A 22,506-nucleotide genomic window follows, 5' to 3' on the forward strand; every position below is an offset into this window, starting at 1 on the left:
AACACGTTTCAGTCTTCTGCAGTAACAAACAACTAAAGACAAAATTCTCACAGATCCTTTGTTTTTTTATTTAAAAAAAGCTTCGACATTCCAGTGTTTCCGTTTTCCATTTTCTAACAAAAGCACGTGTGATGGGATGATTCCAGATTGTCGACTATTATATAAACTGCTCTCCATTTGCACACATGGGTTTAAATCTTCAGGTAAAGCTTTTATTAGCAGGTGTGTTTGTGATGCATTAATGAGACTAACAAGGAGGGAGGGTTTGCTGTTGACTCACATTTTAACACTGTTCTGCCAGATTCTTAAAAATTGTAAAAACTAAAATCCAACTGCACACCACCTATTAGTGGCCTTGGCAGACATATGTAAACTGTTCAGGCTCAGGAAACATTCAGAACAACAGAAGATGCTCAACATTCACAAAAACGCTGAAGTCGTTTTGGTTTCTTTTTTGCAGACACAGATTTGCATCTTTTCAAGAGCTGCACTAACCTGTGCTCCTTGCACACTACGCTGCCTTTATTTACATCTAGATCCAATGTTTCCTGTGAAACAGGCCTCTCTAGGTTTGAGCTTCTGTGCCTTCAGATCCCATCAGTGGTTTGGTCTAGAACATGCACGGTCTCATCGGGTTTTACTGCAGAACATCCACTTCCCTCCTATGAACGTTTAAAAGGGTGACAATTCTGGCATCAGGGGTTGCATTCTTGTAAAGGGAGTCGAACGGCAGCAGAATCAGAGGAAATGATGAAATGTGGATTTGAGTGGAAAGCATATGCAGATATTCACGTCTTAAATAATGATCAGTCCAGTCTTAAAGGACCATGACAGATCCTGCTTGTGCCAGAACAACCTGATCTCATATAGCAGTTTACCAAACACCCCTTCTGCTGAAATGATATAAAAAAACACTGCAGCAGACAATGCAGAATAAAAAAAGTCCTCTAACTCATTTGACTGTTCTGTACAACACTGTAACTGCAGAAGCATCAAAGCAACTCAAAGCAAAAAAAAAAAACAAACAAAAATAAACCCAAAACAAAGAAAAGCAGTTGAGTGGGGGAACTTGAGTATGGAGGCCTCCTGCTGGGAGTCACGCTCCCATAGAGTCAATCAGTATAACGCAGATGGAGAAACCACCAGAGGAGCAGCACAAGAGCTTTCCTCCTCTGAGCTGTAACAAACTGTTGTCTCTGTCATAAGAACAACAACAAAGAGGAAACGCAACTGACCAACGAACAGATGAGTGGTTTATTGTCTTATATTCTCTTTACTTGAGGAGTAGTTGCTCTTTACTATGTACAATAATTTATTATTAGTCAAAAACTGCTTATTCATGTTTCCTAATTTACTCTCTTAAAGAAGCATGTTTGTTCCTCACATTGAACTGATAAGTTTACTTACAAAGCTTATGTGCTATAGGAGTTGCAAATGTTCCAGATATGTGCGTCTTAAAGTAAAAACGAAGAGAGAAACATCCAGACAGAGCTCATAAATGCTGAGTGAGGAATCTGCAGGAAAGGAGGGAGGCGGGTGAGGTTTGCTGAACCAGCCACAGAGCCAGCCTCGTACTTCGAGCTGGTGGGCTGACGCGCACGACTGTGAAGGTCACTGGGTTTGACAGTGGAAGCAGAGTCATCTGAACCTGGGCCTTGTGACGGCGATCAGATCTTGAGGTTCTTTAACGTTTCTGCTCTCTTTCTGAGCAGCTCGCCCGCCTCCTGTAGTGAGCGCAGGTAACTGCTCTGCACCTTGTCCATAGCAGCCCTTGTAAACGACACCTCCTCCTGAAACACACACATTAAACCACTGCTGTGAGGGTGGATGCTGAATCTTGCTGACGTTAGAACATTCACAGCCTCAGATTGACTGTGAAACACATCAACCTAAACACTAACCTGTGTGTAACCTTCCAAGGTTAAAGCGGACAGTTTCAGCGCTGTTATGCCCGTCTCCTGCCCCTTTATATGCTCCAAAGCCTGGGTGAGCACATCCTGCAAGCTGCTCGTCAACTCCTGGAAGCCACACATCACCAACGGCTGCAAGAGACACAGCATCAGTTGAAATTGTGATGCTACTTTGAAAAAGCATTATGAGCACATGTGAATGATTTACCAAAGCTGTGTTGGCATCCTTTTTCTTCTTCTTTTTCTTTTGTAGACTTGTCTTAAGCGGTCGGAGGATCTTCGCACAGTAACTACACATCCACAAGACTATGCACAACGTCTGTGTAGAATAACATTATTACTTTCCAAAATTAGTTCATATTCAGACCATGTGTGTGGGTGCTGGAAGAGTCCTCACCTCAACAAAGAAGATTAGGTTTTCTAAAGAGGAGGGCAGCATTTTTAATTTGGTCTCTTTCATGTCCATTAAATCCCCTCTGCATTTATTCAGTATTTCTGCAGGTACAAAGTAAACATGAAGCCAGACTCGGAATTAACTGCATTAAAGATGAAACATCAAACTGCTTACTCACCTTGAAGCTGTACTACTATTGATTTGAAACAGTTACAGATCTGAGTCTGGAGCTCTGTTGATTCATCTAGGAAGATACAGAGACAGAGGGGTGAGTACTGGGTGCCAGCAGCCATCTGGGCGTCGTGCTGATTCAGGCCTCCCCTTACCAAGTCCGACAGCTTCCAGCTCCTGTAGGTGAACCGACAGCTGGAGAGCAGCAGCCTGACACTGACAGCTCCCACTGGACAGCGCCTGTGCCAGACGGGTGGAGGGCGGTCCCAGGAACGGGAACTGCAGAAGGGCAGGAATTTTCATTTAAAACAGACACAAACATAAACGCGCAATAACCACTGTTGATTGTGACACAGCAAGCTGCAGTTGATATTCTGTATTTGTTCATTTTTGTAAATAACTAATTAAAATTGATAATTTTGTTGTCCTGTGCAAACTTAAAGCCATTAAAGCTGATTCTGAAAACTGATGCTTTTACTGTGAAAAATGAGCGCTGGATGTACCTGTATGCGTTTTTCTGCCCTTAGAGACGCAGCTTGTAGAGTCTGGTTGAGCTGGGAGAGCAGGCTGCTGTGGACAGAGGTCTTGTCTCCGACGCCGTTCTCATGGGTGATCTCTGAGTTTTTCTGTGATGCTGTGTGTCCCATGGCAGCCAGGGAGGCGAGAAGCCGGAGTGTTAGAGAGCGTATCCTCAGCCAGACGGACTCTTCCTCCAGAGACTGCCGCCGGTGCTCGTCGGTAATCTGTCTGCAAAAGGAAGCTCAACAAGTTGATACCAAGACACGCTTCTGCACCATGCAACAACTGCAACGTACCTGTCCTTCGGGTTCCAGCTAGTGAAGACGGTGAGGTCTCTGTTGTCCCTCATATTATCCCAGGGGATGTCGTCGTCCTCTGCAGACAGAGTCATGGCTTTCACACTCTCCTCCAGACTCAACACTCTGGAAACAAGTCAAATAAAAATATGAACTCAAATGAATTTAGCTCCAGTCGTGTTGTGTATTCTAAGATACATACATGTCAGCCTCAAGAAACAGGTCCAGCAGGATCCTCTCAGTGCGAACTTGGGCAAAGTGCAGTGATTGATTTAGTCTGTTCCTCAGAGCAATGAATTCTGGGATCTTCTCAAACGCTCCATACTTATACGCCTGGATGATGTACTCTGAGGTCTGGGGAGATGAACAAAAACAGATGGAAAGGTTGACAGAAGAGCCAGAGGCGCAGGATTCCAACCATCTTGAAAATCAAGCCAGGACATGGGACAGACTTACATCTTTCTGGTTAGAGTGGAAAAACCTGAGGGAGAAGTTACAAGACTGGGAGGCGGCGGCAAACTGACCAAGTGGCTCAGCATAACGCGTCAACAGAAACCTGAATGTAACATACACACACTCAGAACTGCCAGGTCTACAAGGTGTGAAAAATGACACTACTTCCCATAACCATGTGGTAAATTTAAGTAGTAGCCAGTAGTCACCTATCTGAAGACTGAATGTAGCTGCTTGTACTCACCCTATGGTGTCGTGCTGTACGTGCTTGGCATCCAGGCTGGAGTAAAGGTCCACCACAGGCTCAAAGGCTCCCAAGCGACAGTAGAGGAGGAGCAGCAGCAGCTTGAACTGGGCATTGGAGGGACTGTGAGACAGACCCTCCTCGAGGAGACCCAAGCACTGCCACACCATGTCCACGTCACCTAATAACAGAAGACAACACTCAGAAACAAAGCAAACACACAAACACAGATGTGGAACACAACCAAAGACTCACCTGTGTCTGTCCATAAGTCAACATACACATGAGCTGCCATGAGACAGTACATATCTGAGAACTGCAGCTCAGTCTTCAGAGCGCTCTTCCCTGTTAGAGACACACAGGTCACAAACTATTCACAGGCAGGTAAACATTCCTAGAAGTTCATTTTTAAATACTGTGTGGTCTTACCAAACTTGAGCCCGTGATGATAGTGAGCCTTGAGCTCGGTGATGAGCAGCAGTTTTCCCTCTGTGTCGAGAGCATGATGCAGTCCGAGCGACCGACTCAGCTGAAACATACACAGATGCCTCTGCAGAGCTTTGGTGTCCTCAGGAAATGCGAATCCCTCCTCTTCACGCTCCCCTAGAGGAACTGCCTCACTCAGACGGTTAATGAACTGAAAGGTGGAGAGCAACGTGTTTCAGAGTCAACCCCTCAACACTTTGACTTTGACTGCGCTGCTGTGTCCTACCTGAACGTGCTGCTCAGGCGAGAGCAGGTGCAGGTATACTCTGAGGTCAGTTATGCAGCAGGGTTTGTCTCCAAACTTTCCAAAGAACTGCACCATTAGCTCAAAAGGATCACCTGTCCAGAGCCAAACACAGACAGCTGTCACATACCAAGGCTAAAACAAAAGACAGACGCGTTCAAATGCTTGTACTTACCCATCTGACTTTCCTCAGGGCAGCCCCTTTCTCTCAGCCTGTGAATTAGTTCCAGCCGAGCTAAATAGGGTCCTCTGAGTGAACGAGACTCTTTGCTGTCCTCTCCTTTAATTCTTTCTTCCACAAACCTCACGACCTTAGCCACAGTGTGATGTACAGAACCCTCTGAACAGCTGGAAACAGAAACACAGGTTCAGATCAGTGTCTCGGTCTAACAGTACAACAGAATCTGTGTTGGCTTCATGACACTAAACAGAGTCTGACTGATGACAAATCACCAACTATAGAACCATCTCATTTAGTACATATCATGTACAGCAAAACCCAAAATAAAGAGTCTACTCACTGTTCTCCTTCCTCAGGCGGACTCCACGACTGATCCATCAGGTGAAAGAGAGAGTCGAAGTAGGAGGGATAAAACTGCCAATCATCTGGACTAGAAACGCAAACACACATTTGTCATTGTGACATTATTTCTCTACTGGTCCTCTGCTTTCCCAGATTTGAGCCCTACACTCACTTTTTGAGCAGCAGTCTGTGGGCCAATGCGTTGCACTCTGGCCAGCGATGCAGCCGCTGGTACAGCATCATGCACTTGTTTTCCCTGCTCTGCAGTTCACTGGTCAGCTTCTCTGTGGGGAAAAGACAACTGTTTGTGCTCAGCTGTGCATGCCTGCGTTTCTACCAGCTGCTCGGCCGATTCCTGGGGCAGCTTTAGACTGTTAGTGAATGCTGTTCTCTTATTTGAGTCAGACAATTCACATAGTTCACAACATGAACCTCATTCAAGTACAGGTCCTGACTTTACAATTCTGGTCTGGTCTAATTGAGCTACAGACTGTGATTTCTTAACACACCTCCACCAAACAAACCAGCATCAATCACACAGATTTCATCTTGGGTTTTGTTGGACATGATAATACAGCCAGAGGCAGCAGTTCTTGCAGTGACTTAAACCACAGCCTTCCTGACAGTGTGTGTAAAAAGCGGATTACACAGCTAATTAGATTATTTGGCACAAGCCTAGTAACATGACTGTGTGTGTATGATACATAACACTCATGAGGAAGCATGAAGGAGCTTGTCAACCTACCACCAAGTGGACCCCTGATCACTTCGAGAGCCTCTACACATTTACCCAAGCGCTCCAAGATCATAAAATATAACTGCACCTACAATGGGAAATAAGACAAATTTCAATATTAAAAGCAAGAAAAGCATGCTGGAGTCTTGTGACAGCTTGTAAGACAGAACACTGTAAAACTTTCAGGCCCCAGATCTTATACTCACCTCTGCTTCTGCTTCTATCTTGTCCTCCTTGACCATTTTTTCCACCATGCGTTCAGCCAGAGGGAGAAACATGGTCTGGGCCAGTTTTTCATCCTGTGCTGAGATGGCCTGAAGAAGAGAGCACACGTGTCATTTTCAGAATAATGAAGTTACCCATAGAATTTTGAAACTAAAAAAAAAAAATCTTCACACACCTGCATCACCAGACTCATGACTGACCAGAAGTAATATGGATTCTTGGGGACAATTTTATACAAGGCCATTCCCGCCTGTAGAGAATGGAGATGCAGAGATGCAGTTAACATCTGAGCTGCTAGACTTGCGTTTTAGCATGCATTTTTTTAGTAGCAGACCCAAGAGCGCTCACCTGCTGCATCTTCTTGTACTCCCCCACACGAGCGTAAGCCATGAAGAGGTGAGAGTGATACTCCTCACTTAGAGGGACCTTTTTCACCGCAGCTTCATACAGCTTAGTGACCAACTCAGCTGTAAATGACCACCACAATATTTTACAGGTACAATAGAATTATCCACCTTCACGCTTAACTCAGGTGTACGTATACTCACGCCGATGCATCTCTCTGTACAGTATAGTCAGGGCTTGTAGCGAGTTGTCATCAGTGGGCTCTAGTGAGGTCACTTCCTGGGCCAACGTGAAAGCTTCATCCTGCTTCCCAGTCCTCTGCAGGCCAATAGCCTTTAGGACCTAAATGAGGAAGGCAGGTCAGAAAACTGGAGGAAGCCGATTCCTTCATACTATAGTTCATTTATTTATTGGCAGTTTGCTTCATCCTGGTCCTAAAGTTGAGAACATCTGCACATTGAGCTCCTCTGTAGGGTCATGAAGCCTTTCAAATCAGATATTTTGCAGGAATAAAATAATTATAGCTGCTTTATGTTTTAGTATTTCATGGCATAAACGTCATATGATGCTACAAAGTAAAAGGTGTGTGTGTGTCCCTGCTAGAGGTCACATCAAAAAGACGAGTGCTGGAATTTAAGTGTTTTATTGGGGAATTGTTAAGCACATAAGAATGGACTCTAAAAAGGACAGGAAGACAATGATTGTTTTCCAGCATTGGTGTAAAATGCTCTTTCACTTCAAAGCTACGCCTTCAAACCCCACCCAATGCTCTAATCGTGAAATCAAAATATCATGGTCTACTGTATCAAACACTGAGGACAAACATAAAAGTAGCAACAGTGCATGATCTCCAGCGTCGCTTGTAATTAAAAGGTCATTAAAAACGCATAGATTCTGTGTTATGAAAAGGTTTAAACCCAGACTGATCCAAAGTGTTCAAGAATGCTGTTCGTGTAGACACTTGTAGCTTATCTTTTTTCAATTTGTGCTCAGCTCGCCTACACTCCTGTCTAGCAGAGCACGTTGTCATTTATTCTTATGGTTCAGATGTTGGTTTAGAACGTATGGGTTCGACAGGTGCAATAGAATCAATAGCACAGTGCAATCAATTACACAGTGACAAAGAATAATTAGTTAGTGATCAGTATCCAAGCCTTCTTCAGCGCCACTTCTCTCAGCAGTGACCTTATACAGCAGAAAATTGCGCACCGGTGCTCAGTTTAAACACAGAGGCCCATACACGCTAAAACCCGTTGCTCAGCATTACAGGAAAGGGGAACATGAAATGAGAATGGTGAGCGATATGAAAACAGTGCATCATGCACGACATCGGGAAGAAGTAAACCGTATGACCGCACAAGATCAAGTGTGTGCACGTGACCAAGAGTGTGGACAGACAACGATTGCTCCATATTAAAACATCAATTACTTGCAAAAACTCTCTCTAACCAGTGGCATCGCAAGAAAACAGACAAGTATGTTTAGGTCACCAGTTATAACAACTCAGTCATACTTAGGCATAATCTCTGACAAGAAATCGGAAAAAATTGAAGTTGTTATACTTGGAAGGAACACACAGAACAGACTAATGTGTCCTACTTCAAACATGCACAATTCAAAAGGACGACACAGAGGATCCAGGTAACCATTTGCAGTGGAATTTGTCCTTAAAAACAACCGTGCGAGTTCAGAAAACCAATCAATGTTCAACCATGTCAAGTTATGAGAAAAAATCTTATTTGTTACCGATCTACGATTAACCAGACATCCGCACATTCATGTAGATTAGATCAGCACTTGGTGACATCATAACAAACCAACAAGTACAAAATTCACAAACCTTGGCACAGTGCAGATCCTTATGTTTCTTCAGCAGCTTATCTGCCTGCTGTATCGCCATTTTATTGTTGCCATTATCAAGATAATCTGGGGAAAAATGAAAACAATATATTGACTGCAAAAATTTGAATGCATCTTGGATCATTTGAAAGCAAGTGCACCTAAAAATTGTTTTCAGTATTTGGACATAACACACCACTAAACACACATCCATAAATATAGTACAGCTGGAAATTAAAAAACCCAAGTACTTGATTAGTGTGAAAACTGAGTCCCCACATGTACTTTTTCTATTCAGTTTCAGTACAGCTTTGTTTGGCATCAGACCCTGAACTTATCAACCCTGCATGTAATTGATATGTGTCAAGCTTCCTCACATTTGTGCAGCCTCTCTTTGGTTCACCTGTGGTGACAGTTTCAACACAGAGAATAGACATGACATAATCACAGTGCACTGTCTGGCACAGTTAATTTTGGCAGCCAGCTGTCCTGAGGAGACTGAAGTGGGATTTCTGAGCGCGCGTACAGCTTTTACCAACCCGTCGAAGACACAGCTTTGCATGTTATTCATCAAGTAAAGCTGTAAGTAATGCTTATTTGATATGTTTATGATAGTACTGAACACAAGAACAAGTCGCAGAACTACCCAAACCCTGCACATCACGACACCCACTGTGCAAGTTGTCCTCGTGTTTGCAGCCACATGAGATCCGCACGTTACGGTGTCAGCGCGATCAGTAATAAAGCTAAAAAACTATTTGCTGGACAGATATTTCACCAGCACGTGTTTAATACATATTTTAAAGCTTTAACATCACAGTTTTAAGCATCTCGCATGTAAAGCTTTGTTGTGCTTCTTTACGCTAATAAACACTCGGTCTATTGTTTTCATTATTTCAGAATGAACCCGGAGCTCCGTGAGCACTGACAGCTCCATGCTAGCTGGCTAGCTAGAAGGCTAACTCCCCCCTGTACGGCGCTAGCAGGGAGCATTGTCCTTAAACTATTATGAACCTGGTGCTAGCTGGAAGCTAACCGCCCAACATTTCCGAGCAAAAACCCCACCGTGGATTCAGAAGAGACCGGAAAGCCAAAGGAAAAGCTGTCAATACACATACACAAACGAACTCTTCCCAACACCCAACTTATTTTTTAGTGTGTAACTGTTGCTGCCTGGCTTACGGCTAGCTCACACACTAGCTAGCTAAGCTAGCTGTCAAACAGCGACCGTTAGAACATGAGAAAGCACTTCGAGACGGCATCAAACGTCTAAACGCCGCAACACAACGAAGGACGACGCCGCGCTCCACAAGGACACAAACGCTCTCCAGCACAAAGCAGCGGAGGTGGTCGCGCAGCAGAAGGGTAAGGTGCACTGTCATTGGGCGCTGTAGGCAGCGGAGTCCGTGGCTGGAGCTGGAGGGGCCGCACCGCTGCCCTCCGACACCAACCGCATCCTGCTGAAGCCCATGTACCGGTCCGAAGAACGGGAGTTCACCAGCTCCTCGAACAAGGATACGCGGCGAAGTCGCCACTGTGTGCTCACCGTAAATAGGTCTGAGTCTCCGGTCGTTGGGGTCCTGCACATGGCCTCTCGCCGCCATGGTGGAGTTTACCTGCTGGGTAAATGTTCGCGCATGCGCACTGCGAGCTGCGTCTAGTAGCTATTCAAGGGTTATGTGCGGCTAGATCCCAACGCTGGGGAGCAGATATACCTCCAGTATTGTGGTAACACGCGTATGTGTAGATTCATTTATATATTCTTCCCGTAGTATTGTTACTGTTCAGATGAAATATTTACTTGACTGTTTTCCAGATGTTATAATCAGTGTCACTTTTACTCAATGAAGCATTATTGTTAGTTTATATTACATAAACTATGCAATATTAAATTAGACGCTAACAAACTGCTTAAGTACATCGAGTACACACATCTGGTAAAGTATTAACATTAACTCTTATTGGAGTATTTTTACATTGCATATATTTTTTTTATTACAATGCCATCACTTCTGTCACTTAAACGTGAAAACTATTAATACAAAATAACAGGTTTTATTCACAGCCTCTTCCTTACCTACTTACAGGCTTGTTAAGTCGAAGTCACAATAAAGCTGAAGATCAGTTTGATTTATCACTGTTCTTTTGTTATTTTAATACCTTTTACATGTTTTTAAATAACTATTAGATATGCCACTATCAGATACACCATCTTTATGTTTTATCTCCTTTTCTTGGACTTTGTAATTTTCCAACGACTGGTGTTGTGTAAAAAGTGTAAAAATAAATAAACACAAAAACCACAAAACAGGCCAGTGAATTTCTTATTTGTTCAAATTCATTAGATATCCTGTTATGTTCCATTGTCTAGACCTTCTGCCACAGCATAAAAGCTGTGAAAAAAGGAACTAATTTAATTACATTCACTACCAATTCCCCTGAATGTTGTCTTATCAGAAAGAGAAACATTGTGAATCTTTGTCTTTCAAGAACAAAAACACAAAAGAAAGAAAACAGTAGATTTTGCAAGTGCTTGTTCATGATTACAAGAAAAAAAAAAAAACAGTAATTTGGACTCCATCTGTTCCCTTCTACCCTCCCCTCAGTCAAACCCTGGTGGCATCACTAGTGACTCACTCAGTCTTTTCTAAACTACCGGGCACCTCCCGTCAGCATGAAACCAAGCCGGGCTTTTCCTCCAATCAGAGGCTGAGCTGGATCTGGTTTGATTTTGAAGGAAGCTGCCTTAAAAAGACCTTACTTCTCCAGTGTGATCAGTAGGTCAGTGCTTTTAGAAGCTCCTGAACTGCATCAAACACAAATGGAGCATCACAAGAAAAACAGGGAGATAGAAAAAAAAAAAAAGCTGAGCATGCAGATCCCAATGTTAGTAAATCCACTTCTCCTCATGTGTTAATGATATAATGGCTCCATGTCATGCTTGTACAGCTTTTGTACATTCATATGCATGGATGAGGTACAGTTCAACCAAGGTATTAACACATGGACAGTTTGCGCCACTTGACACACAGCACTACTGTCCACAAAGCTGACATCACCTTTGCCAACACCATCAGAAATGTCCTTAAGTTACTTTTAGCAGTACAGTATAGAATGATAAACCTGACAACGCCTAGTAGCTGTGAAAATCTCATTCAAGTCTGTATGTACAGTTTGTCCACGTCTATAATGGCCTTATAATAAAGCACAGTTAAAAGTCTTTAAGCTGTCCAACATAAACCACACAGATACAACGAAATCTAAGAATGGTGGAGATACTCAAACCTGATTGGATACAAATCCTAGTCATAGCTGTAAAATTGTACTAAGCTATGCCATGATTATACAAAACACTTTAACTAGAGCCAAACAGGATCTGCATAAAGCTCAAAACAAACATTGGTAAACTGAACCGTGTCAGTGATCAAACCGATACAACCTCAAGACAATGCCGCCAAAAAAATAAAAAAAAATAAAACGTAGAGATGCAGTAAATAGTTTGGGATAAACACTGGCTCTCAGATCAACCAGAGTCAACATGAACCACACAACTTACTCTCATTCTTACCTAAAAACCTCATAGCTTAAGGTAAATAAACAATTGGAAAAAGACTACACATGGTTACATGGTAAAAATGTAAAATAAAAACTATACACTCATAATGCTTGTTAATCCATAACTGCAACAAACATCACAGACCTGCCTGGACCCATTTGCTCCTGTCAGAGAGAGAAAACAGCAGCAGCTTGAGAAAAATATTAATTAAAAAAAAAAAACAAAACAGAAAAGCTACCTTGATTCATGCATGCAGCAATGCAGACTTTCAACCTTAGCAAAACAAAACAAAAAAGCTTTCTGGGTGCAGCAGCACCCTCAGATTAAAGCCCTATCCAAGGAGAAAGGACATGCAGCGACAGCATGAGGCAAAGTTCAACAGGCCGGTTGTAGAGTGAGAGCAGCCAGGTGCCAACACAGAAGCCTTGATATTACGCGGAACGTTCTCCATCCCAGTCCTAAGAATGAAGGCAGTAGAGAACACAAACTAGACACACTAGAACACACACACACACAAGCACGCACGCATGCACGCACACACACACACACGTGTATCATACAGACTCTCCTAGAGGGCACCAACCCTCTCGCTAGTCAATGCTCCTCTTGACAGCAACTGCACACATGCAGGGACAGCTTAGTGAGGAGTTGCTGTTGTCCACATGCACTTGTGACAGAAGGGGAGAGGGAAGAGGTCCGCTGTGCATGTGAGGGGAGGGGGGGGGGCATTATATTTTACACAAACTGTAAAAGAAACCAAGCTAACTGCCAGACATGAGTACAGAGAGACCAGGGGGGAGATCAGACACCAGGACAAGGACACAGACGCTACTGAGGAGGGGTGACTTGGATTAAAGTCGAGACCGTTATAATATAGGGGTGGGCAGGGAGAGCAATGGTCCAAATCCTGCTAAAGACATCTTAGTGATTTTCATGGGAGCCTGTGTAGTTAAAAACAACATTCTAATTTAAAAGGCTTGACTTTGTGAGTCACGGTTTACAGACCTGAATAAAAACAAAGCCCATTGTTATAATCAACTAACAATTACATATCAGGCAAATTATGTTCTGTGCAAACTATTTTTTTTCCTTTTTATACATATATTTATGCAAAACATGTTTTTTGTTAGAGTGAACACGAGGCTTGTGATTGGGATAGAATCTGTACAGTACTGTTGACCAATCGCATCAAACCCTCCAATGAATCATGTGAGACAGGAGGAGAAGAGGGACACTTCTTCACGTGGTGGACATGTCTCTGATGACGTCATCATGACAGGGTTTGGTTGAATGGCCTCATTGCTCATGAGCAGCACTGGTGCCTCGAATCGGACCTGTTTTACGCAGCTGTGGGACAAAGAGAGAAAAGCAATCAGTGGAGGACATCCGAATCCCTTAGCAGCCAGCCTTAGCCATGCAAGTGCAGCAAATCTGACAGACATCCAAACAAAGCAAAGTAAAAGGTGCTGCAGCGAGTCAAGTCGTTATCTTCAAAACAAAATGAACACACAATGAGGCATTAGAACATCTGTAAGATAACAGTTAAAATAGGTGAAAAGAACTGATGGGAGGTGATGAAAGGCAGCAGGAGTAAAATCAGAGGCCCTGTCCTTCAAACAGGTTTCATTTCGTACTGACTAATATAAAGTCTGTCTTTATTGACAGACTTGTAAAATTCTTGATTGACAAAAAAAGGCCAATATGTTATATTTACAAAGCTTATGACCTTTATGATGGCACAAGATCACAAACCAGAACATCACTAAAGTTCAGTTCAGAGTACAAATGTAGCGGTGTGGCCAGGTGACATGAAGGTAGTTATATAAACCATGTGTGTGCCTGCTTACTTTGCATTATGATTTCAGTTCAATTCAACTTTATTTATATAGCATCACATTTTTTTCAGGCACTTTACAGGGCAAGGTTTAAGACCTTACAACAAATCCCACATACAGCAAATTTTTTAATTATTACATTTTGACAGCAACAGTGGAGAGAAATAACTCCCTCACTAATGAGGACGAAACCTCCAGCAGAACCCGGCTGAATGTGGGCGGCCATCTGCCTTGACCGGTTGAGGCGAGGGATTTGAGATGAAAATGTTATAGAAGAACAGGGCCCGTGACACAAAAAAGAAAAGAAAGTTAGTGCTTAAAAGACAAAAACAGACAGACGATTCAGAAATGGAAGAAACAAGTTTTAAAGCAGTCGAAAATGATGAAACTTTAGAGAACACACCAAGAACATTGTGATGAAAATGTTGGAGTCATGCAGCTCCACCAATGAGACTTACTCAGCCTGCCTCTAGTGTTTGACCTACAGTGAAGGGCCTCTACTCGTCTGTTGCAGAGGTGCCTCGCACATCTCCCTTCTGACGCATCTGATGTGAAATCCAGGAGTATAAAGGTTAATTAAAGAGGATGGAGTCGTCATCTCCAGCTGTTGATTTTGTTTCACCAACATCTGTATGACTGTCATTTTATCCTTTGCTTCAACAAGAGCTGTAAACTTGAATGAATACTGCATTCCAAATACTTCTATTCAATATTTACTGTGCATGAGTGCATTTGTAAGAAAATTACCTCCTCAAGTTCTTTCTGAGTTTCCTCCTCCATCCGCCTTATGTCCTCCATCGTCAGACCCACCCACTTGTCAATCCAGCAGAACAGCTGGCGATGAAAGTTGGTGAAAATACGCTTTTCTTGCTGTGAAAGAAATAAATAAACTTTAAACCATGTCTCCCTCTGCTGTACAAAAGAAAAACACCTACGACAAAGTGTGTGCTACTTTAACCAGTGACTGTTTTCCATTAGAGGCGATTATTGTACATGTTGAAGCCAATCATAGTAAGTTGTGCTTTACCCTGTGGATGAAATTTTCCACTTTGGTCTGCAGTCCCCACCATCTGAACTTGACAGTGACCAGTTTGTATGCACACATGTAAGGACAGTCAGTCTTCAGCTCATTCTGGAATAAAAAACAAAACAGCTCAATACTTGTAACTTGTTCAGCATTACAAACTCTCTGCTTTCTGTTATTTCTGTGCGTAGGCTACCTTCCACTCGGGACCCAGAGGTCCTCTGTCTGTCTTGGCGGAGTGGAAAAGAGCAGGATCTTCTTCTGGTTTATAGTCCTGACAGAAAAAAAAAATGTTAGAACCCTGCTTCCAAACAGACTCTCACCCTCTGCTTTGCATCACACAGTGCTAACAGCCTCTGGTTGTCACTAAGTTGAAAACAATTATTAGCTCACGCACCAAGTCTTGTTAATAGGTTTTTACATAGATCAGTCAGTCACTGAAGTGACTCCTGAGTTCACTTTTTCCTTGTGTAACGTAGACAGAGCCGGGACAGTGGTGACTTATTTATTCTGAGACTGTTCAGTCAGAACTACCAGCAACTGAAGACTGCTCCTGCAAACCCTAAATCCCAGCCCCCGGTGCTGTTTTAATCTGCCAGTCCTACTGGGAAACAGCAATGGATACCTGGAGCAGATGGACCTTCAGATTAAACCTTAGGCTCTACACTGATCCACTTAAGTCATTACTGTACAAGAGGTAGTGTCAGAAACTCTGGAGCACTGATGACCCACCTGGAGCAAACTAGTAAAACAGTACCTTTTTAGGTTATGTGCTGGCTTCAGCGTCAGTGAGCAGCTCAATGGTCCAGTTCAATTAGAGCTAATTATGAGACTTCTTTTCTATTCTAACAGTATCAAAATCTGTGTGAATCAGATGTTACAACTGTTTTCAAGCTGGACAGCAAAGACACCAGGTTGACACAATGATTTTATAGAAATTGAATAAATAATAGAACAGTATGACAGCAGCCAATGGGATTTCACTATACAGCTGCAAAGCTAAATATCTTGTTTTTCCCAGATTTAAAGTTGATAATAACAAAGTATTTAGTTTATTTATGTTGAAGTATACATAAGCACCTACATGTCAGTGCTTACAATAAGTAACAGTAGGCAACGTGTCTGTGCTGCCCAAGCGTTTATAGCTGGAGTCTAATTGAGTCAAGCATGCACAAACATACTACGCTAAGAAAAGTCCTGCAAATTGAACAATGTTCTTATCTAGTGGAAGCCAATGTTTTAAAGAAGTGGAAACAAAATATCAACTACTCCTCCATTAACGTCAGAAATAAAATAGGACAGAATAGCCTCCACTTCGCTCTCATTCAGCGTGTTCACCGACAGCCCTGCATCAACATCCATTTGATTCAAGATACACAAACTCCAGTGTTTCTCTACTAACTGGCATCACTGTGGTAGAACCCGTCAGACGTTCATCAAACTGTAAACCCCACAGAGCTGTTATTGTAGAGCTGCCGGTAGCGACATGATGGAACTTGTGTATGTTCATGTAAATAGTGCCTGAAGGAAAAACAAGTCAGATTTCTTTTTTTAAAAAGGCGGGTTTTAAATACCTACAGGCCAACTTTACACTTATCAGCGTTACAGAAGTATTTTATACAGTTTGATCAGATTGGCCACTGCTTGTCTGGCAGGTAACATCCTTATGTCTTTGGTTTGTAGTTTGAAAAGCCTTTTAAAGACAACTCACCCCTTGGGCCACTTCTTCTTTGTTTGCAATATCTATGGGAACCACCTCCACTGTCCGCCATGTTTGCTCGTCCAGGTCATGCACCTGTCAATCAGAAAGACGAGCCATCAGAGCTATGGTGTTGAATATCACACAGGACAGGGCTGAGGGCCGTATTCAAATCTGTACAAGTCTCAGTCAAATCAGATACAAATTCAAACGCAAATAGGACTATTAAAACTTGAATCATGCTTCTGCACAAACACAAGAGGTAACACGGGTTTGTTGCGTTCTGTACAGTACATGGTGTGTACTTCACAGTGGGACATTTTACTTATTGGTCTGTACCAATGTCTAGCTGATGAAGAATGATACATTGTGGGAAAAATAGGCCGAGGTTATGGCGCGTGATGTAAACTTACGTTTTCTATTGTTCCCATGTCTGGTTTGTGCCACGTCTCAATCTTTATCATGAAGTCGTCCTTCATGTACTCATTCTGAAAGGCATTAGAAATAAAAACACGCTTATCAGAAAATAACTGTTTCTCTCTGGGATCTTGCTTTTGTAAATGCAAACTCGAGCCACAAATTCCAACCCACTTTTAACCTGGCAGGTGCAAACAGAGAGAACCATGAATGCAGGGTTGTCAGAGATGTACTTAACCCTACAGCTAAATCCTATTAGCCAATCAGACATTTAGACTCAACCAACATTGGTGATGCAGCACTGCTAATTTTAACCTTTGCAACAGGAGTCAGAACACAAAGTACAGGCTGTAAAAGAAATCATCATAAAAGAAATAGTGGTCTCAAGTGTCTATGTTGCAATAGTCAAGGTCTGTTGCCTGGCAAACAATAGCATGTCTTCAGTTGGTTAAAGTGTTGGAAGCTACTGCACAATAACCTAAACCATTATCTGCACGTCCAAATATGTTCGGATGGACTAAGGTGTTTTTATTTTGTAGTGTGACATAGAAACTTGAATACTCACTGTCACAACTGCAGAACGAAGATGTCGAGGGGGAAGCAATCAGGAGAAAGAAACCATTAGCATGATATACATCATCTCATTAAAAATCAGAACGCTTGCAAATTGTGATAATCATCAGCCAGCATACTGGGAACTTACTGGTGCGACAGTAGGGATAAGCGTTCCATGCCTTTTCATGAAAAACTAAAGCTCCCTCTGGTGCAATCATCTTCACATACCCTGGGACTTTACTGCAGTAGGGGGAAAAAGAAGCAAGTCATGAGCTTCGTTCTTTAAAAAAAAAAAAAAAAACAACAACAACAACAACATAAAACTTAAAATTAGACTTTGAACATCAAATGCTTTTGATGATGTTTTGATGTTTGAACTATGATTTTGTATGCAACAGGAATAAAACTGCAGCATAGGATTTCTCCATTTACAGAGAGGAAACACCTGGTATGGACTACAGATCTACTGTGGTTAAAATAGAAATCCTTTTAATTAAAAGGTTTATAGGAAACCTGATTCTACTTTCTCTACAAGAACCATAACAAAATCTGCTAGAACCACAACAAAGACGCACATTGTACAGCTATGGCTTTGTGAGACATTTACCAAACCACCCAGGGGTCTTGAAAGGCTCAGTTTTTACAGTGATGTTGCCTTGATATTAAGCATTTGTAAAGCAGTTTAGTAAAATGGAGGCTTATACCACCGTTACACAACAGTGATGAGCATTATTATGAGACCTAACATCCACCCTGTCGAACTGGCACGAATAAAGCTCCACCATCAGATTTAACAGCTGGCAACACACATCAATGGTGAAAGGTTTTGTGTGAGCAGATGGTGGTAAAATTCAGATCATGTTGTTCGTCAATGCCAGAGTTTCAGGATTTATGAGCATTGGTTGCTAACGTTGCCCGTTTCAGAGGACAAACTAGTTTGTGCAGGTGGTATTAGGAAATGGCAAGCATTGTGACATTGGTGTTCAGAGGTCTTGCGTTAATGCTACAGTCAAAGCTCTTCTTACAGCTGACTATGCTTGGCACACACAAACACGCTTACCTCTTTAAATGGTAGATTTTGTGTGTGTACTGTCCCTTCTCTCCATCCTTCTCGTAGGGTTCATTCTTCAGGACCTCGATGCCTTCTCCTCCCCCTGTCTCATTCTTGCTGGCCTCAGCCACTGAGTACAGCTGCCCTACTTGATACTGTAGGGGAAGGAAACAGAAAACGCAGCACTAAACAACAGAGAAATATCCCGTTATCATTTTCTAGACCATTCAAAGACTGAGCAGGTGCTTTAAGGATGCAATGCAGCTCGCTAAGCACAAATATGCCACAATGAACGCCACAACTGGGCTTATCTGTCCTGATAAAACCTCCAAACACATGAAGATATCAGTCATTTATGAAATAAAAAAAAAAAGATATTTTTTTCCCAGAAATTTATATATATATATATATATATATATATATATATAGATAGATATATAGATATATAGATAGATAGATAGATAGATAGATAGATAGATAGATAGATAGATAGATAGATAGATAGATAGATAGATAGATAGATAGATAGATAGACACACACAAATACATAATTCCAAGTTGAAAGATAAAGGAATTTATTACAGGAAGTTAAGATACTCACTTCTTCCACTGAAACTGGCAACACTACACGACTGAAGGCAGAGTAGAGAGAAACAAATATTAATTAGTTCATGACTACAATAGGACAAAAGCACAAGACATCTGAAACCGTCCATGAACAAAGGTCAGTGTTGGAGACGGTTCCTGTGATTTTGTACAGACTGGGCATATTTATTTATATAACTGCAGATGCTTGAGTATCAAACCTACCACAATGACCACACAAAAATGGAAGAGCACAGAGCTGGGGACAAGCTTTTGAAACCATATTTGGAGAAAAACGAGCCGAGACTGTCCTAGATGGAGACGTTTCGTTTGCCAGCATAATTACGTTGTCCCCAGCATTTGTCATCTAGATACAGTATTCAATCTGCTCCCCAAATTTAAAGCCAAGATTTATATGTGGGTGATCGCAGGCTAGTCTATACTGACTGGTTTTAAATAAAAGCACATTCAGGTTTTCAAATAGTTCAAAGTCAGGTATATGAACAAGGTGCAGATTATTCAGTAGTCAGAGTGTAACAGTTTTTTACTACACAGACGCTGTAAAAAGGGAGAAACTCCTCCCTGACCTCCCACAATTCATACAAGCCCTACACAGAGCTTAGGGCTTTCAGTTTCACTGCCCCACCCTTCAATGGTTTACTGGAGACATAACATTCTCCAGGTTGGTATGGGTAGAACTTATGGCATTGTATTGCATTAGCCTGTACAGGTTAAGTGGGTAGTGAGTGAGTATACGCGCGCACACACGGATATTTTGGCACCGACAATCTACTGATAGATGGACCATTGTATTAGAATATCAGGCACAGCAAAGTGCGAATCCTGTGGCATGATGAGCTGAACTTTTACTCCAACTGAAGTCTACACACCTGCTAACTTCCATATTGACACAGTATGAGGGGACTCCGTGACCAGTTGTACTGCTGTCAACATTTACATTTTCTCCGTTGTAGGGTTTTTCGTTAAAGCAGTAAAGCTTCAGCTTCCCTCTACAGGATTATTAATCAAAAGCTTTCATCAATGCCTGGTTTTATAATGTTTAGTCTTTTTATGCTGCACTGTCTTAACCATCTGTCTTTGCCTATGTACAGCACGTATGTACTCTTGTACGGATACATATACTAGTGATCCCTGAAATGCAGGTATCAGACTGCTGTCACATAGCGGGAGCGCTTACTACTAAGGCAGCGTAATGATATTTGTCAACAAGCAATTTTTCTAGTTTAAATTAAAATTTTACAGAATTCACAAACATGGTAACTATTACTGTACATTTTTTAAAAATCTCCTATTGCACCATTTTTTTTTAACTCCTAGTATATCACTTGGGTTATGTCCTGTGTCGTTAAGTTTATTTAAGCACCCAATCACCAAAGCAAATTCCTAGTAGCGTAAAACCTTCACTGTATGGTGAATGGCAATAAACGTGATTCTGATTAAACGTGTTTTTTACAAAAATGTTTCACGTAGGTGAATTGACATCTGCCAGCAAAAAAAAAAAAAACATCTGAACTTTGTCAAAATGTTATTTTGCATCACTAACAACACAGCTGCAGGAGTAAACAGCAAAATAGTGAATGCGTTAGAACACAGCTACACTTTGTAGGCCCCACAGGAAAACAGTAGCAAAATCAGTACTAGTAGAAGATACCCACAGACTCATTTGGAAGAAGGCACATTTAGTTATCAAATGGCCCAGTTATTTACATTCCTCTGTAGGTATCCCTCACAGGCCTGAGTCAACATAAAGATGGTTTCCTGAAAGAAACATTTTTCTTATGGCCACTTCATTGTATATTGAAGGCACACTTGAAAATATGTGAAGTCAACTCTTGATGGGTAATTAGAATATATACAGTATTGGTCTGTTATTAATGTATAGATCATGATTAGAGCGTGCAAACAAACGTACATAAGTATCTATTGATGTATTGTGATAGAGAACTTAATTTTTTTATATAATTAACTGAGTCATGTTGTTACATTACAGTTTAATAAGCCAGCTGTAACAATGACTGTTTTAGTGGTATTCGACCCTGACACACATTCAAGAACATACAAAAGCCATAATGACGTCCAGGCAGCAGTATGATGATTAAACCCCTTACAAGGCAGAACTATCCTCGTTGGCATTAGACACGTAGTTAAGGGGCTAACTTTTCATTCTAGAGAGAATCAGAACAGAAAGTAGTTCCAGATCCGGGTCAGTAGTGGAGTGGAGTGCTACTTTTGAAATAACTTTTAGTTACCGCGAACGGTGGGCCTAAAATAACCACACGCTACGCCAATACATATATTCAAATGGTACAAGTGGGCATGAAAAATTAACGCCGGTATCACAACATTGTCTTGCTAGCAGCTAACCGGTTGCTAGAGCTAACTTAGCTAGCTAGCATTAATGACAAATCCGACCGAGAAGGAACCTTAATCTGTCACTCACGGGACCAAAGCTTAACATTATGGCACTTTACAGGAATAACGTTAGCTAAAACGCTGCTAGGTGGTTAGCTACGCTGCTGATGCAGCTGCAGCTGCTGCTGCTGCTGTTGCTGTTGTTGATGTGTCCAGCCATTCAGGTCATCTTAACTAACCCTAACTGAATATAAGCAGGGCAGCGTTTTTATGTAAGTCGTTTCCATTAAGAAGCTAATTATCCGCTGCTAGCACCCAAGCTAACGCTAGCTTGTACTAGCGACGCCTAAAAAAGACCGGTGTGTCCCGTTATCCACATCCTGATCCACCCCGCTCAAAGCTGGATTTTTACGGGCTTCGAGACAGTGAAATCCGGCAAACGACAGCACTAAACGATGCGCACAAGCCTAGTCCTCAGTAATACACGTTAAGACAGGCGAAAATGCTGCTACAAACGCAACAAGAGACATTTTTAAAGAACACTTCAGACTCACTATTCCTTGATGAGCACCATCTTCGTCACCCGGGCTGCGGCTGCGCAATGGGAGTCGACACCACAGAGAGTTATCAACAAGTTTGTCCCGCCCCCATGCATGAAACTGATTGGTTAGAAAATCCAGTCCAATTCCTTGTATTATACTGTATGTTGCAAAGTATCAATAGACAGGAAGTAGCTGTGTACATTTAGTACTGTTTTGGAGTACTTGTTTATATTTTCATTGTATGTTACTTTTTTCAATCCAGAACTACTTACTACTGTGTTTGTACACTACTACATGTATTTCCTTTCAACATGTTGGCTACTTTAAAACTGTTGATAGAACATTTAATCAACTTTACTTTAAAAAAAGTTTCAACTACTTTTTTGTCACTAATTGCATAGCAAAATCCATTTCTTACTATTTTTGTGCCCCACCTACGTTATGCAGAATGTTTTTTTTAGTAGAACTTATTGTAACTGCTCCA

The 22,506-nt window shown here is 41.9% G+C and overlaps 2 protein-coding genes across 2 annotated transcripts; both read right to left on the minus strand.

Annotated features, from left to right (window-relative positions):
• Positions 1 to 44: 44 nt before the first annotated feature.
• naa25 (N-alpha-acetyltransferase 25, NatB auxiliary subunit) lies at positions 45 to 10,075 on the minus strand. The gene is made up of 24 exons (XM_029169177.3): positions 9,932 to 10,075; positions 8,387 to 8,472; positions 6,750 to 6,888; positions 6,550 to 6,668; positions 6,377 to 6,451; positions 6,183 to 6,290; positions 5,986 to 6,064; positions 5,413 to 5,524; positions 5,239 to 5,328; positions 4,893 to 5,065; positions 4,700 to 4,812; positions 4,417 to 4,624; positions 4,243 to 4,332; positions 3,988 to 4,168; positions 3,747 to 3,846; positions 3,493 to 3,644; positions 3,291 to 3,416; positions 2,979 to 3,222; positions 2,631 to 2,754; positions 2,483 to 2,548; positions 2,308 to 2,405; positions 2,119 to 2,229; positions 1,902 to 2,042; positions 45 to 1,790 (listed from the first exon to the last, which is right to left on the minus strand). Exons 1-24 carry the CDS (start codon positions 9,987 to 9,989, stop codon positions 1,668 to 1,670), a joined length of 2,916 nt encoding a protein of 971 aa, XP_029025010.1. The 5' UTR covers positions 9,990 to 10,075; the 3' UTR covers positions 45 to 1,667.
• Positions 10,076 to 10,695: 620 nt separating this feature from the next.
• pitpnb (phosphatidylinositol transfer protein, beta) lies at positions 10,696 to 22,114 on the minus strand. Its single transcript, XM_029169290.2, has 12 exons — positions 22,035 to 22,114; positions 19,124 to 19,154; positions 18,532 to 18,677; positions 17,620 to 17,711; positions 17,482 to 17,489; positions 16,913 to 16,987; positions 16,512 to 16,595; positions 14,997 to 15,074; positions 14,804 to 14,908; positions 14,524 to 14,646; positions 14,235 to 14,321; positions 10,696 to 13,288 (listed from the first exon to the last, which is right to left on the minus strand). Exons 1-11 carry the CDS (start codon positions 22,052 to 22,054, stop codon positions 14,274 to 14,276), a joined length of 810 nt encoding a protein of 269 aa, XP_029025123.1. The 5' UTR covers positions 22,055 to 22,114; the 3' UTR covers positions 10,696 to 13,288; positions 14,235 to 14,273.
• Between the last annotated feature and the right edge of the window lie 392 nt (positions 22,115 to 22,506).

Source organism: Betta splendens, chromosome 12 (genome assembly GCF_900634795.4).
Source record: "Betta splendens chromosome 12, fBetSpl5.4, whole genome shotgun sequence".
NCBI lineage: Eukaryota > Metazoa > Chordata > Actinopteri > Anabantiformes > Osphronemidae > Betta > Betta splendens.

Coding starts and splice junctions, on each gene's coding strand:
- naa25 (XM_029169177.3), bottom strand. CDS start 9,989: ATGGCGGCGAGAGGCCATGTGCAGGACCCCAACGACCGGAGACTCAGA. Junction 5,066..5,238: donor CCGCCTGAGGAAGGAGAACA/GTGAGTAGACTC, acceptor TTCTGTTTCCAG/CTGTTCAGAGGGTTCTGTAC. Junction 2,755..2,978: donor GGGCAGAAAAACGCATACAG/GTACATCCAGCG, acceptor GCCCTTCTGCAG/TTCCCGTTCCTGGGACCGCC.
- pitpnb (XM_029169290.2), bottom strand. CDS start 22,054: ATGGTGCTCATCAAGGAATA. Junction 19,155..22,034: donor ATGGTGCTCATCAAGGAATA/GTGAGTCTGAAG, acceptor CTCTGCCTTCAG/TCGTGTAGTGTTGCCAGTTT. Junction 15,075..16,511: donor AAGAAGAAGTGGCCCAAGGG/GTGAGTTGTCTT, acceptor TTTTTCTGTCAG/GACTATAAACCAGAAGAAGA.